Source organism: Colletotrichum phormii (genome assembly GCF_030913505.1).
Source record: "Colletotrichum phormii strain CBS 102054 chromosome Unknown BDP81scaffold_6, whole genome shotgun sequence".
Lineage (NCBI taxonomy): Eukaryota > Fungi > Ascomycota > Sordariomycetes > Glomerellales > Glomerellaceae > Colletotrichum > Colletotrichum phormii.
The window spans coordinates 832,229-846,948 of record NW_026851448.1 but is presented as its reverse complement, the minus strand read 5'-3'; the positions used below and the strand labels follow the sequence as shown (position 1 = coordinate 846,948).

The 14,720-nt window shown below is 51.0% G+C and overlaps 2 protein-coding genes across 2 annotated transcripts; one reads left to right on the top strand and one right to left on the bottom strand.

Annotated features, from left to right (window-relative positions):
- Positions 1 to 1,577: 1,577 nt before the first annotated feature.
- Positions 1,578 to 3,784, top strand: BDP81DRAFT_314472 (glycosyl hydrolase; the record flags this gene model as incomplete). Its single annotated transcript, XM_060583996.1, has 2 exons — positions 1,578 to 1,710; positions 2,223 to 3,784. 2 exons carry the CDS (start codon positions 1,578 to 1,580, stop codon positions 3,782 to 3,784), a joined length of 1,695 nt encoding a protein of 564 aa, XP_060447442.1.
- Positions 3,785 to 5,224: 1,440 nt separating this feature from the next.
- Positions 5,225 to 7,943, bottom strand: BDP81DRAFT_447761 (UDP-galactose transporter; the record flags this gene model as incomplete). The annotated part of the gene is made up of 4 exons (XM_060592218.1): positions 5,225 to 6,900; positions 6,949 to 7,279; positions 7,336 to 7,476; positions 7,533 to 7,943. The coding sequence occupies 4 exons, from the start codon at positions 7,941 to 7,943 to the stop codon at positions 5,225 to 5,227; spliced, it is 2,559 nt and encodes an 852-aa protein (XP_060447441.1).
- Between the last annotated feature and the right edge of the window lie 6,777 nt (positions 7,944 to 14,720).

The window sequence follows — 14,720 nt, the reverse complement described above, 5'->3', positions numbered from 1 at the left end:
CTCATTCACATGCTAGTCAATGGCCTCACCTTCACCGACGTTACTTCGAGAGCCAAGATCAGGCCGCTCACATGGCCATTGTTTTCTTTCTCTATTGTTGGTTCTTGATGGAACGTTGAGAAATCTGAGCGCATTGTCCCCGTTGAGAGCAGTAAACAATCAACCCCCGCATCCGTTCCCCAGATACATGGTTCCATCCTGGAAAATCGCTGCAGAACGTCACCACAATCCAAGTTGATCAACCCAACGCTAGGTCGCCTTCAATAATGCAAGCAACGCAAATCCTGGCCACCTGACCAATCGAAATCCGGGGAAAGTAGGGACGGGAACGGGCCCTCTTTTGCCAGTCCGGGGAGTACGATGCAGTCCCCAATCCCTACCGCCGGCCGCCTACGCGGTCCTGGAATAGCTGTTTTGCGGGGTTGTGTTCACAATCAATCAGCTGGTGGTTCACCTCACACCACACACCTGTTTTTCCTTTCTCTTCCTCTCCCATTTTCCCTCCCTCTTATGGTTACACAATCTAGCGTTGTTTACCGCAAGTTTTGGGGGGGGGGGGTACAGTTCCCCCCTGAAGGCTACCTTACCCCAACTTTCTAGAAGAAAATAATTGGAGATGGGCCAACTTGGCGCGGGGTGTAAGCCGTGGTTTGCGAACAGAAGCAGAAAAAAGGAGGCCACGAGAGCCAGCCACCTGCCAGCCGGACAGAGAGTCATGAGACCAGTCTTGGACGCATGGTGTGCGATACCCCCTTCCCCTTTGCGTCCTTGGCGTCCAGTGCCATGATTCCGTTCGAAGGCCCTGCTGAGATGATGGCGCACGTCTTTCTCTCGCCAGTCTGCCGCTGCCGCCTGCCATTGAACTTGCCCCGACGCTGGTGCAACCACTACTTGGCCAGCGGAGTTCAAGCTAAGCCAATGTCACTGCGCCTAGTTCGCCGTTGCCGTTTTTTTTCTTCCTTTTTTTTTCTGTCTACTGCTTGCTGTCTGGATGTGGGCTACTGCATGTTGTGAGAGACACCTCCCGAGGTTGATTCACCTTCTTTTGCTTCTTCGTGATTAAATACCCGCTCTCCTCTCTCTCTCTAGACCCATCGTTTCTTTTCCCGCTCTTCTTTAGCTCGTTCGTGGACGACAAAGACCTTCTTCTCTCTCCCCATATTGTCTTACCCCCCGGACTTCTTTGGTGTTCCCTCTCAGCTGAACTACCTTGCCTTTTTGTGCCTCAGACTTACAGTTCATTGATTACCTTACACAAGCTTCGTCCTAAAGTCACTCTACCTTTAAGCTGACACGCTCCGCTACTCACCCCCCATCCGAAGTCTGTCGATCAGGGAACAGCACCCCCTTACCCGCCGCCGCACCGTTTGGCCGAAACCTTGACACTGGTTCTCTCTTATAGCCCGGGGAGCCGAACTCTTGCAACCATGAGGCAGCATCTTTTCTACACATCGCTTCTGTCGACACTGCTCGCAGCACCGTCATACGCTCTGCCAGGCTTCTTCTCCGAGGCAGAACGCGCGCATTTCTCATCAGACCTAAAACGCTCAATAGACGACGATTCTCCAGCAGCAATCATGGCGAGACAAGCAGCCGACAGATCCGGCCGCTGGCGGCCCCAAATCCACTTCTCACCACCCGCCGAATGGCTTAATGATCCAAACGGCCTCTTTGTCGACTCGGACGGTGTCTGGCACATGTACTACCAATGTGAGTCTCTTCCACTGCCGCCTTTTCCCCCTTCGTTTTTCAATCCACCTGTTCTCCAACTCCCCCAAACACAAAGTACCGTAGTGGAAACATCTACCAAAGCCGCGGGTATTTTGAGTTGTGCAACGCATTGCGCAGGTTCCGGGGCGAGCGGTTACCGATGTTCGTCCTGTGCAATGTCAATGGCGCGCCTTTCTGCCCGTTTCATTGGATCTGCATTCTGCACACGTGCTAGTTCCCGTTGGCGTGAGGGTTGCGCCTCTGCCAAAGACGGAAACATCACATGCGCGATGATGAGCGTTGCAATTCCACCCCCGCATTTTGGCGCGGAATGAGACACACCGCATGCTTTCCCTCCCTTACCCTACCTTTGCCGTACATGTTCTTCTCCCTGCGATGCATTCTAATCTGGCATGCCCATGTGTCACTGCTTCGATGAGACTATGCCAAGATTGGCCTGGCTTCAATGTTTCAAACTTCTTCAGAACTTCACGACTGACCTTTTGACTCAGATGCCGACAACGTCGCTGGCGATGGCGTGAAGCACTGGGGCCACACGACGGCCACCGAATTCTACAATTGGGTTGACCACCCTGTTGCCATTCCTGCAACGGCGCGCGATGGCTCCATCTGGTCGGGAAGCGTCGTCGTCGACAAGAACAATACCTCCGGCTTCTTCCCGTCAGACAAGACAAGCGGAAAGGACAACATCATCGCCTACTATACCTCATGGGAGCCTGATCAGGAATCCCAGCATCTTGCATGGTCATACGATGGCGGCGAGACCTTCAACCAGTACGAGAACAACCCCATTATCTCTCTCAATAGACACGGATTCCGCGACCCCAAGCCCTCGTTCCACCATGAGACCAATACCTGGGTCATGGTTCTGTCGCTCGAGAGTGAGGTCGCCTTCTACACCTCCACCAACTTGGTCAACTGGACGCAGTCGTCCATCTGGAACCCGCAGCGAAACATTGGTCTGATTGAGTGCCCTCAATTCCTCCAGATCCCCCGAAAGGACAAGTCTGGAAGCATCGTGGGCGCCAAGTGGGTTCTGACTCTCAGCCTGGGAGGTGGTGGCCCGACTGGCGGTGCTGCAGTCAAGTACATCACGGGCGAGTGGGACGGCACCACCTTCACCCCGGATGTGCCCGCCAGCCTCGCCTCGCGGAGAGGAATCTTCTCGCGCCAGGACACCTTCTCCATCTATGACTTTGACTTTGGCCCCGATAAGTACGCCACCGCCTTCTTCCACTTCCAGAACCTCAACGACGCCAACCAAGATGCATACTCCGTCTCGTGGGCGGTCGACGCGACGCTCTATGGGTGCTGCACGCCGACCGACCAAGAGGGATGGCGTCACTGCATGGGTGGTGTGCGCCGCCACTGGCTGGACTCCAACACCAACCGACTCATGTCGGCGCCGGCTGGCGACCTGTCGAAGCTGGTGAGCTCGACGTCCGGCTGGAATCCCATCCTTGACGAGAAGGACGTATCGGGCATTGAGGGCAGCAGCGCCGTCATCCGCGACTACAACCCAGCTGTAGAGTGGACCTTGACCGTCAAGATGGCAAAGACTCTCCTCCAGGAAGGCTCGACGGCCTCTGCTCAATTGGCCTTCCGGGGCTCCCAGTCAAACGGCACGGAGCAAGTCTCTCTCGGCTTCGACTTCACGGGTATCTCCGGCAGCGGGGCACCCACGGCCAACCTCAACATTGGTCGCGCCAGCGCGGTGTGGGATAGGTCCGGCACCTTTGGCGTCTCCAACGTCCAGGCCCTCGAGGCCGCCTCGAGCGAAGGCTCCAGCGGCGACGTTGAGTTCCAGCTGCACGGCATCCTTGACCGCTCCGTCCTCGAGGTCTACGTCAACGGCGGCGTCGAGGCCGGCACCATGCTTTACTTCACCGATAAGCCCCTCGACAGCATTGTTCTCTCCCGCGGCACGGGAACCAACGATCAGGGCATCACTTTTGACTTCAAGGCCGTGGCGCTCAAGAGCTCCTGGGGAACGTACGACGAGAAGGCCGTCTCGCAGAGCACGCAGGACAAGTGGATCACGGAGGAACTGTGAGGAGCAGAGCCGTCCGAGATTCCTTGTGATTGGAGATCATGGTGGCTTTGCAAACGCCCTTCCAAGCGGCTTTCTGGCCTAAAGGTGTGATATTGGGCGGTGAAGCGGAAGCGATGGCAGACTTTTTCCTAGTCATGTTGGACATGAAGAATGAAGAGAGATGCTAGGGCTCAGACAAGAGGGCTTTTCTTTGGGATAAGAGTTTCCACATCATCATAGGTGGCATTCGTACGAATCATGATTTTACCGTTTACGCTCATCTTCATCTCGAATGCGTGAGGACAGTTTTCTGTGCATAATCCGTCTCTACAGTAGGCTGCCTGCCTCCTCAAGACCGGCCCTTCAAAGGCTTCCTTTCTATGCCCACATACTGTCCCCCTGAAATCGACTAGAACCAAACGTCCATGGAAAGAGGTTCAGCAAGAGATGTCAAGTCAAACTCGGTCTCGCATTTTTCCAGGAGATCCAAGTGGTTTATCATTTCTTAACGACAATACACGTAGAAAAAGGGGAGGCTATCGTAGTTCGCGGCCTCATTCTCACGTGTTCTGGAACCATGTGAACCACACACCACACACACACAGACACGTACACGAGCGGGACAAGAAACGGGGAAACGACGAGTGTTTCAATCATACTGCTTAGAAGCTCACCCCCGCTTCTTCTCTTCTCCTCTGCTCCCTCTCTTCCCGTCTGAAAACATGGTCTGCGTCAAACTTGGGATGCCAAGCTTAAAACCGGAAACTCAAAACGCCCTCACCTCGAAATACCTACAAAGAAAATGAGCCGGAAGACTGCCTACCATCCCATTGCATCAGAGGCGCCCAGCCGTAGAGTTTCTAGAAGTCCTCTCATAATTCTCACTGTAGTCATCGCAGGCAAGGAGCCCAGCGCTTTGACGAATGAACCAAATCTCAATATTACACGCAATGTATTTTGTTGAACACTAATCACCCAGGCTCAATCGAGCTGTTCACCCCAACCGGCCTCAAAAGCTATGCCGGATGCTACGCGCTCCCCTAACAGTCAGGACGGTCTCTTGCCTGTCTCTCTTTTACGCCTGGTACCCGTTCCAAAAAAGAATAGTGAAAAGGAAATAAAAAAAAGAAGCCTTTTTGCTCATGAACTACTAAATGTCGACAAGTCTATATCGTACCGTACGTATCCAGAGAGCTTGGAAAAAGCACTCGCTCCGTGGGTGGTGCACACAATGGCCGCTCCATGCCATCAGGGAAAATATCTACCAGTCAATGCTGCCAATACAGCCTTTATTGTCGTGTCTCGTGCCCCTCTGGCAGTGGCCCAACCTAGATTAGGCGTCCGATTTCCCACGACCAAAGTCTCTCTCAAGTAGAACTTTGGTATCGTGGAGTAGAGAATCGTCAAGGGGGGTAACAAGAAAGAATACAGGAAAGGAAAGAAATTTAGGGGTATATCAAGTTAATAACCGAGTCCGGCAACAGCGGCCACAACTTCACGTCGTAGCCTCCGCTTGACGTCCGCCTCCCGATCTGCTTCCCTGAGGGCGTCGTTAGGATCGACCTTCTTGTCACCCTCCTTCTTCTCGTCCTTGTGCTCCTCCTTGTGTTCCTCCTTCTTTGGCACCTCCTTGTTCTCCTTGGGCGTAGCAATCTTGCTAGGGTCGGCCTTGGGATTGCCGGGGCTCTCAGTCTTGTCAACGGGAGCGTGCTCGGACTTGAGCTTATCCTTTTCTTCGCTGGACTTGTCTCCTGCCAGCTTATCCGCCCGCTGATCATCCTCCAAAGCGTCATCGTTGATCGGCTTGACCTTCTTGGCCTCGCCATTGTTGATACTCGCCAGGGCTGCGCTGTCGAATAGGTGAGCGGCATCGGCACTAGACATGGCGTATCTGGTCGAGTTGAGGGGGTGGCCGAGAATTGACGCCTGAGCATCAAGCTTGTCGTAAAAGGCCTTAGTGGGTGCCTCCTCCAAGTAGTTGAGACGGTGGCCGCAGCGGGCACCAAGTACGTCGCGGATCTTGGGGTTGGAGCTACAGCAGTGGCCCCAGCAGTCACTGATGTGATCAATGATGGACCGGTACGGGTTGCGTCGGCGACTCTGGTCGATGATGCGGACAATGGTGGGAATTGCCACCTCGTGGAAGACTCCAAAGCCAGCAAAGATTTCGGAAAGGAAGATGTAATCGGCGAAGAATCGTCTTGGAATGTAGTAGATGTCACTCCAGCCAACGCACCACTCGTCACGTCTGATCTTGTACTCGAGGTCAAAGTTGTCAACAACCGCGGCCGCGGCCATAGCGGTGCGGTGGAAGTCCTGTCCCCATCCCCACCAGTTGTAGTTCTTGGTATCAGTAAGGCACATGTACTCGGGTCCACCGTGGGACGGCGGGGCGGTGTCGATGATGGCGGGGAAGTGGATGTTGTATGGGTTCATACCCGTCCAGCCAAGAGGATCAATCCAGGCATCGAAGTGGTAGTACATCAAACCGTCGATCTCGGGTTGGGTGTCGAGAATCAGCTTCATGGTACGGGACACTTGCTTGTAAACGGTAAAGGTTCCCGGGAATTGATCGTGGGTAAGGTTGTGGAACTCGGGATCCTCCTCCTTGAACATGTTGGGCATAGAAATGTGTACCGTGTGGAAGAACGGCTCGTATTTCTGCAGCATCGGAACGCGCTCCAGACGAGCAGAGTTCCACCGAATCATGGCCATTGTGTTCTTAAAGGGCGACTCGATCTTGCTCTCGCCGCCAGTAACAGGCTTCGGTCGAGAAGGCGCAGACGGGGCGGATGCTCCATCCTTGGCGAAGTCGGGCATCTTGGCCTCAGACATGGTGAGAAACGCCACAATAACAACGGTGATGAATGTGGCCACAGCGAGGAAGATCTTGTTGAACTTCCTCGCAACAGCTGCCATCTTGCTGAACAACGACATCTTCTGAGGCTCATTGGTCGGAGCAGGGTTGGGGTCCTTGGGAGGCGGGTTGTCCATGTAGAGCCACGATGCGACAAAGACAACAACGGTACCCGGTAGGACAAGGAAGCTGAGCGAGGTGCCGAACAAGATGGGCGAAACGTAGAGGAGAATACCAGTCGCAACAGCCGTGGCGAAGCACTTGATGACCGCGTCGGCATCTAAAAGGGTTAGCACTTGTCACTCAGCAGACGCCAGTGGATACTCACATTTGTATACAGCGGTAATGGCAAGACCAATGAAGACATTGCTGGCAATGACCATGATGGCGCCAAAACTGGTATAACCTTCAAAGAATCCCGGCTCGTCGGCCTTCAATGTCTTGATGACCACGTGGCACAACAAGTTCATGGCAGCACCCGCACCGTAAAGGATCATGTTATCGGCATGCAAGCTCGAGTCGTCGGTCTTGAGCAGAGCCTGGTTGTACACGCCCGACGAGGCACTCAGGAAGACCTGGAACAGTAAGATGAAGTAGGTGCTGAACGAGTAGGTTGTGCCCGTCGTCGGGTTGTACTGGGTCACCATCAAACCGCAAATCTGCATCCTGTCAGTGACGAAATCAAACACTTGATATCCAGATTTGTGCCACTCACCTGCATAAGGATGGCGATCCACTGGATCTTGGAAATCTTGGTGTTCAAAGTCGCAATCATGACCAAGGCGGTAATGAAGGTGACACCGCTCTTGGTCAGTTGAATCGTACCGGGATCGGCCATTTTGTAGCTGACAAAGATCTGAACAAATTAGCGGCAACGAACACAACTACGAATATGGCGGAGGCATAACGTACCGAGTTGTTGATGAGCACGTAGAACAGCGCCAAGTTGCAGAAGCCATATCGCACATCTCTGGTGACCTCGCCACGGACGTAGCTCCAGTATGTTCTCACATCAAGCGGCGGAAGCGGGCCGTTGTTTCTCTCAACAATGTTGCCAGTGCTGGACGAGCTGGCACTGCCGTTCAATCCCTCCTCTTCCCGCTTCTCATCCAAACTGCTTCTCTCGGCCAAAGGGAGTTCTGTGGCGAGGGAGGCATAGCCACTGCCACCGCCTCGGGTTGATGGGCGAATGCCATCGGCTACCCTGCGCTTGCATTCGTTGTAGAAGAAGATGGTCGACAAGAGCATCTTGAGGAACTCGGAGATGGTGACAGACGCCGAGGGAGAAAACGAGTAGGATCCGCCCGTCTGGGAAATCTTCATGATGATACCGATACCAACTTGGATCGCGACCAAGCCAAGGGCAGCAGCGTAGGCGGCATGTTGAGGACCATTAGGGACCCAGCTTAGGGGCTTCAAGAAGAGCCCCAGTATGCTCCCGTGTCGTAACATTGTAGGCAATTATCACCAGCCGCTAGAGGGCGGTTCAGCGAGGAGGCTCGAAGGGGCGCGACGTAAAATGCGATCGATGTTCGTCGAGGATTGTGCGAAAAGAGCGTCTCGGTGTTTGCCAGTGAGCGAGGAGTGTAGGAAGATGCTGCTCGGATGCAGCGTGCAGCTCGCAATTGCAGGCGGTAAATCTGCTGGCGGTCTTTGGTGCTGCAGCAGGTGGGAAAGGACCGTCTCTGGTCGTGTTTAGGTTTCCTGGGTGTGGGGGAACGACGCTCGCTGGGCCGCCGTGTCCGGCATGCGTATTCGAGTGTACAGCTAGCTATTCGTCGATGGATTCGTTTGGGTTTGTTTCGAGTGGGAAAGTCGTCGCTTGTTTCCGCCTGCGATGGACCCGATATCGCGTTGACAGGTGGCGCTGGACAGAACCGGAAGAATTGAAAGGAGAGGAATGAAGATACACGGGAAGAAGGGTAGGCTAGAGAGGAATCCGACTGGAATGGGTGTTGCATGGGAAGCGAGGTGCCCACGGCGAGCAGGAACGGGGAGGAGAGAGAGAGAGCAGCGTCAAGCAGAAGCGCACTGCAGGCAGTCGAGGCAAGGGAAGGGGGGGCCGTGGCCAGAGATGGATCCCTGGAGGTGTCCACTCGAGGTTGCTGACATACTTTGGCGAATGTATAGTGTTTGCCACACTCGGTCGAAAAGGTACTTTCGTACAGGTTGCGGGACACCTGCACTTTCTCCGCCGCTCTCTCACTCACCTTTTTCTTTGGTGGGGTCTCCGGAGGGGCCGCACTGTGTCAGAATTAAAGTAGCCGATCTCTGGCAACGGGACTCTTAGTACCACGTCAGGCGAGCCGGGACACCGGTGTCACCCAGGTATCGTCGAACCTGCGCTTTCTATGCAAGGTGGCGACGGCTTTGCCTTGCCATTTTCAGTTCCGTCGCTAGAGGACCAGCTGGATCTTCATGTGAAGACTCGACTATGCCCTCGTTTGATACTCTCTAGATTCAAGTGACACCATGCTACCTGAGGGCAATGACATTGATTGGTGATCCAAGACGACAAGGACCAAGATGTCTCTTGCGTAGGTATGCTAACCTAAAGTACTACATGTAGACTGGTCTATGCTCGAGGAGAAATAGCTTTCTCCGTCTTGCCATGACGCGCACTGCAACCGGTGCCGAAGCTGTTCCAACACGAAACCTCGACATGTATTGTAACGGTGCGCAGAGTACTCGGTGATCCCCTAGTACAGTGTATCCGTATCTAGCGGCGGCAACACCAACTGGTAATCGTCGGGAAGCGCACCAGAGCTGAAAGCAAAGCACAGCTGGTCCTGGACTCCTGAATCCTGAATCCTCATGTTTTTGGTTTGTCCAATCTAGGCGGCCCCAATAAGCTGATGTGTCACTGCAGGAAGAAAAATGGGCTATTCAAAACTCAATCTTATCGCTAGCAAGAGAGATGAGGCCAACAAACCTACGTGGAAGAATTTTCTAATGACGACGCAAAACTGCCGGGAGATGTGCGTGTCGAGCTATCCGATACAGGGTTGGTCTCGCAGAGAGGCTGAGAGTTGCAGCTGATGAACGGACGACGACGACGAGCTGCAACTTTGCTAGAGGCTTGACGATGTCCTGTAGTACCTAGCCAACCGCCTTACACCATCTATACGCACCTATTTTGGAGGCTTGGAGCTTGACACGAGTAGGTAGGTAGACAAGCTCCTACTGTGTAGATGGAGAGCTGCCCCTTGCTCCGGCTGCGCGCAAGTCCCATTTCCCGCCCTCACCCACCTCAGGGATCAGTACGTACCTAGGAATCCTGGGTGGAAGCCCGCAGGAAGGAGCAACCCTTTGAGGTAAGGCAGGCAAAGAGTGGGGTCTGGGAACCGAGAAATGGGTGCGACTCCGCCACCGAGGTTCGTACAGTGCCCGACATGTGTCCGTTCGTTGACACAGTACGGCCCGCTCGAGGCAAGGGCGTCTCACTCATCCATCCGTGGACCGTCAGTGGGGATCGCATTACAATCACTCAACCAGCAATCAATTAGCGTTAATTGGAGCCTCTTTCTGAGGGCGCTCAGTAAGATGAACCGTCTTTAATGACGGTGATGACCTCCGGTCCCTGATTCTATCCGTACGAAGTACACCATCGGCAGGTGGGTGAGCTCTGTGCGACTCCTCCATAATGTTCGTCAGCTTGCGCAATCGTGCATCCCGTCGCCAATAACACGTTTTCTAGGCGCCGCGACGGCTTCTCAATGGTTGACAATAGCTTATAGGGCTGCAAGAGATGCTTATTTCGCGACGTTTCTAGCCCCCTGTCTCTGGGAATACTGTGCGATAAGACGCAGAGCCAAGTCAGATCGCATGGATGACGGGTGACGGATGTGGTCAAGCGACCTGAAGAATTGCTTGTTGTTCCCTCACGCCGAGCCAGCCCTCGATTAGCGATCAAAAAGAAATGCACCCGATCAACGCTTCATCGCGGTGTCTGCGATCAATCTACGGGTGGGTATATCGACTTTGATTTTAGCTAGGGTTTGATGTCGGTATTCCCGCCATCAATCTGTATTTGTACAGTGATTACGGATATGCACCATTTTGAATTCCATCCAATGTGAGAGAGCAACAAAAAAAAATCGGTTCGTATCCGGGCACTGGGGCACGCCTAGCAACCCTGCCTACATGTGGTCTGGAACCCGACCAGTGCCAAAGGAGACGTACGAAAGGCAGGCACGGAGCGGAGCGGTGGAAACTGGAAAGAACGTGAGATGTTACCTAGCACTTGCTCAACCTCACCCACCCACCGCCCCCATGTACAACTTCTTGCCATCTAACTGAGATTCTTACGCAAACTCAACCAACACTCCTACAACGCACCGGTTCGACTACATTTCACCACGTAGGCAAAAACGGCCCGACGAATTGGTGCTAACGGCGGGACGCAATGAAAAGGAGACGCGTCGCCAGCACAGCCCTGCAACGCGTGGCATGAGTGCATAGTCTACCGTTCCAGCGGATTAAACCTTAAGTGGCTGCTTCTATTTTCTCTCCTAACCTGCATCGAGTCTCGACCTCTCAGACGTCTCCATAGGTAGACAGTCGGCATGCTTCGAGAAGAAGAACCACGACGCACAGCACAGTCTCGTCTATACACGGACGGACAAAGACGCAGCAATTACGACACTCGTCCTGCGGCCCTAGACCTGAAGCTGGAACCATTTGTTGGAGCCTCGTTGCAAGTGCATCGAGACTCGGACGACTGGTTCATCCTCTCTTTTGCTACTCCATACCGTTCCATCCCGCCTTGGCCGCCACTGCTCTCGCTGTCTCCGTCAGCTTCGCCTCCTCGACAACGACGTCTCTAAAACACAAGATGCACATCTTGGCGGGGCAAGAGACAATATCATCCGTGGCACCCTTACCTTGGCGGTTGTGGACTGGCGACGACGAACAACGGACGGGCGACCTCTGAGTGGGAGCAAGGTAAAAGTGAGGCAGCAACCTTGAAGCATGAAACACACCAGATAACTTTATCTGAACAAGGACTCGCTGCAAATTCCCCGGATTCTCCCAGCATCTTCCCTTGATCAGATACCCATCGCTCGGTAGCTTCGGGAACAAAAAATGGTGCCATTTCCACTGTACAAAGTCTCCCCTACAGTCCGTCTCCGCCTGTCAAGTCCAACTGTCCGTCAAGTTGCCGACTTACCTAGTAGCACACCAAGGGTACCCAACTAGATACTTTGCTCTGCTCGTCGCAGCTCATCACAGCCAGATAAACCACCCCCACCACGAGTCAAGCAGCGGTTTCAGAACGTGCGCCGACGGCATCCGCCTTTTGGATCCCTTTGACATCCTTTGTGCGAGTCTCACTCTCAACATGGTCTTGTCCCAAGACTTGATGTAGCACCCAAGACACCTCCTTCTCAAGTGTCCGCATCATGTCTCTCAATCCCGACATACGCTTGTCAGATTCGCGTAATTATCGTGCTGTGGCAGCTGTGGCAGAGTGCCGTCTTCGATAGGAGCATCTCTACCCAAAGTCCTTGACCAGCAATTTAACAGACTTTGGCCTCTCAACAGTATTGGGTTCAGGACTGTGGATCACTATTTTCGGTCAAATAACAATTGATACACGTCAGAGTTCAAACCGGCCTCATTGGCACTTGGCGCAACCCAAGGTTCTCATAGCTTGCCGGCCGCTAGGAGGAGCGAAAGTCTCAATAATGGGACCCATCAAACTTTGTCCACGGCATGAGCACCAAGTCAAAATGAGAGCCGCCCCTGAACCGAACATGACTATCACCAGTGGCCAACCGCAAAGCTGTATCGCAATCAGCCCATTGCGTAGTTTGCATGCCGCAATCTCATCAATTGCCCGCAGCACAGTATCGATGCTTGGCATTGATTAATGGATTGTGCTTACGCCGATTGCGCTGAACCTCCAACGCCAACGCCAATACCAATGCCAATGCCCAAGCCACCCTCTTACACACAGGCACACAACCCCTGGCCCCTCATGTCGCTCGCCCCTCCCCCTGCGTCCCCGCCAATCCCACGCTAGGCTGACAGCATGAGCAGACTCGTAGAGCGATTCTGTTTGGCCATCCTTGCCCGCCCCGGGCGACTTCTTGTTGGGATGGTGGTTGCGAGCTTGCGATCTGGCTGGGCGGACAGATGCAGCTGCCTAGTTGCACCGCCAATGGTGCTTGATCTTCTTCATCACTCTACTACCCGCAGGATTGACTCGAATTTACTACATCCATTATGACTGGCTGATGTTCACAAACTCACGCCAAGAACTAAGACAGCGCAATTGAAGGACGAAATCAGGACCTGGTCAATGTCGAGTCGGCAAGGAGTCTTATCAAGAGGGCTGGTTCGGCTGATGTATAGTACGTGGTGCCCTTTGGGGTCCGGTCCGCCTCATTAGGGGCTATCTTCACCCACGGGCAAGTTAGTCTATGAAGGTTAATATTATATAATTACTATATATTATTACTATATTACTATTATAACTAATTATAGCCGTTACTAGCTATTATACATATACTAAGAGGTTAGAGATAGGCAAAAAAGGAAAAGATAAATAAGTTGAGGTACGAGTTGGGATAATCAGAGAATTAATTGTATTGATAATTATTCTATGATATGGTGGGAAAGTGTAGTCTATATATAATATAAATATCACATATAACTATATGTAATCACATATAACCACATGTAATCACATGTGATGCTTACGTTCGAGCATTAAATTTATACAGGCATATGTGCCTATCGGCGCTTTAACATGTATATGTAAAGACTAAGAGGTTAGAGGTAGGCAAAAAGGGAAAAGGTAAATAAGTTGAGGTACGAGTTAGGATAATCAGAGAATCGATTATATTAATTTTTATCCTATGATATGGTGGGAAAGTGTAGTCTATATATAATACAAATATCACATGTAATCATATGTAATCACATGTGATGCTTAAGTCCGAGCATTTATTATTAAATTTATACGGGCATATGTGCCTGTCGGCGCTTTAACATGTATATGTAAAGCGTATTTACGTTCGGGCTGTACGTGCGTACAAAGCGTTGTATCTCAGTAGATACGTACTTCGATTGAGTGTTACGAGCAGGTCAAGGCAACCAACTGTGGCACAAAGCAAAAGCTTCGATAATGATGACTCCGTATCATTTTCTCTTGTTCTGCGTTATGTGGCTACGCGCTCACAGTGACAAGTTGCGGCGGGCGTAACATTTAGCCTCTTACTACCATGTAACTTCTTAAGTACGTAGCTCTTATAGTACTAATCAAGTTTAAGTTTTAGAATTTTTTGTAAATATTCTAAGTTAAAGCGTATTTACGTACGGGCTGTACGTGCGTACAAAGCGTTGTATCTCAGTAGATACTTACTTTAGTTGAGCCTCTTATTACTATATAACTTCTTAAGCACGTAACTCTTATAATACCTGTATTTATAAATTATAAATATATTATTAAAATTGTAGAACATTAATGAGTCTAGATATATTAATGAAACATCTGTAGCTCTTATATTCATTAAGATTTTAATATTTATTTTTTATATTATAAAGTACTAGTTTTAGGGTACTAGTTAAGTATAAGTTTTAGAATTTTAGTAAATATTCTAAGTTTTCATAACGCCGTTATTAATACTAATCCGTAGTTATAAAAAGTAAATTAAAAGATATTTGAAATTTTTTAAAAAATATTATTAACATAGTAAAAGTAACGTGGTTTACCAGTCAGCCGCGCATATCAGTCAGCCGCGCATTTCCTTATTGCTTACTAAATTGCATATTTACCTAATTTCTTTGAATAATAACTAATTAACTAAAAAGATTTCAGTATCCTTATAATATATTTAAAATATAACTAGTTAAATTTAATACAAAAAGACACTTTAATCTTTTTATATTGAAATAAGTAGTGGAATAGAAATATGGGTCTTTGATAAGGATATAATATATTTACTCTATCTCTAAATAGAAATTAATTTTAAAACTTTTTATTTAGTTTGGTGACTCTTATCAAAGACTAATAAAAAAATTTGAACGTTATATAACCAACAATGAAAAAGATATTAATTATATAATGTAGGCGACTTAGTATACGATAAGGAA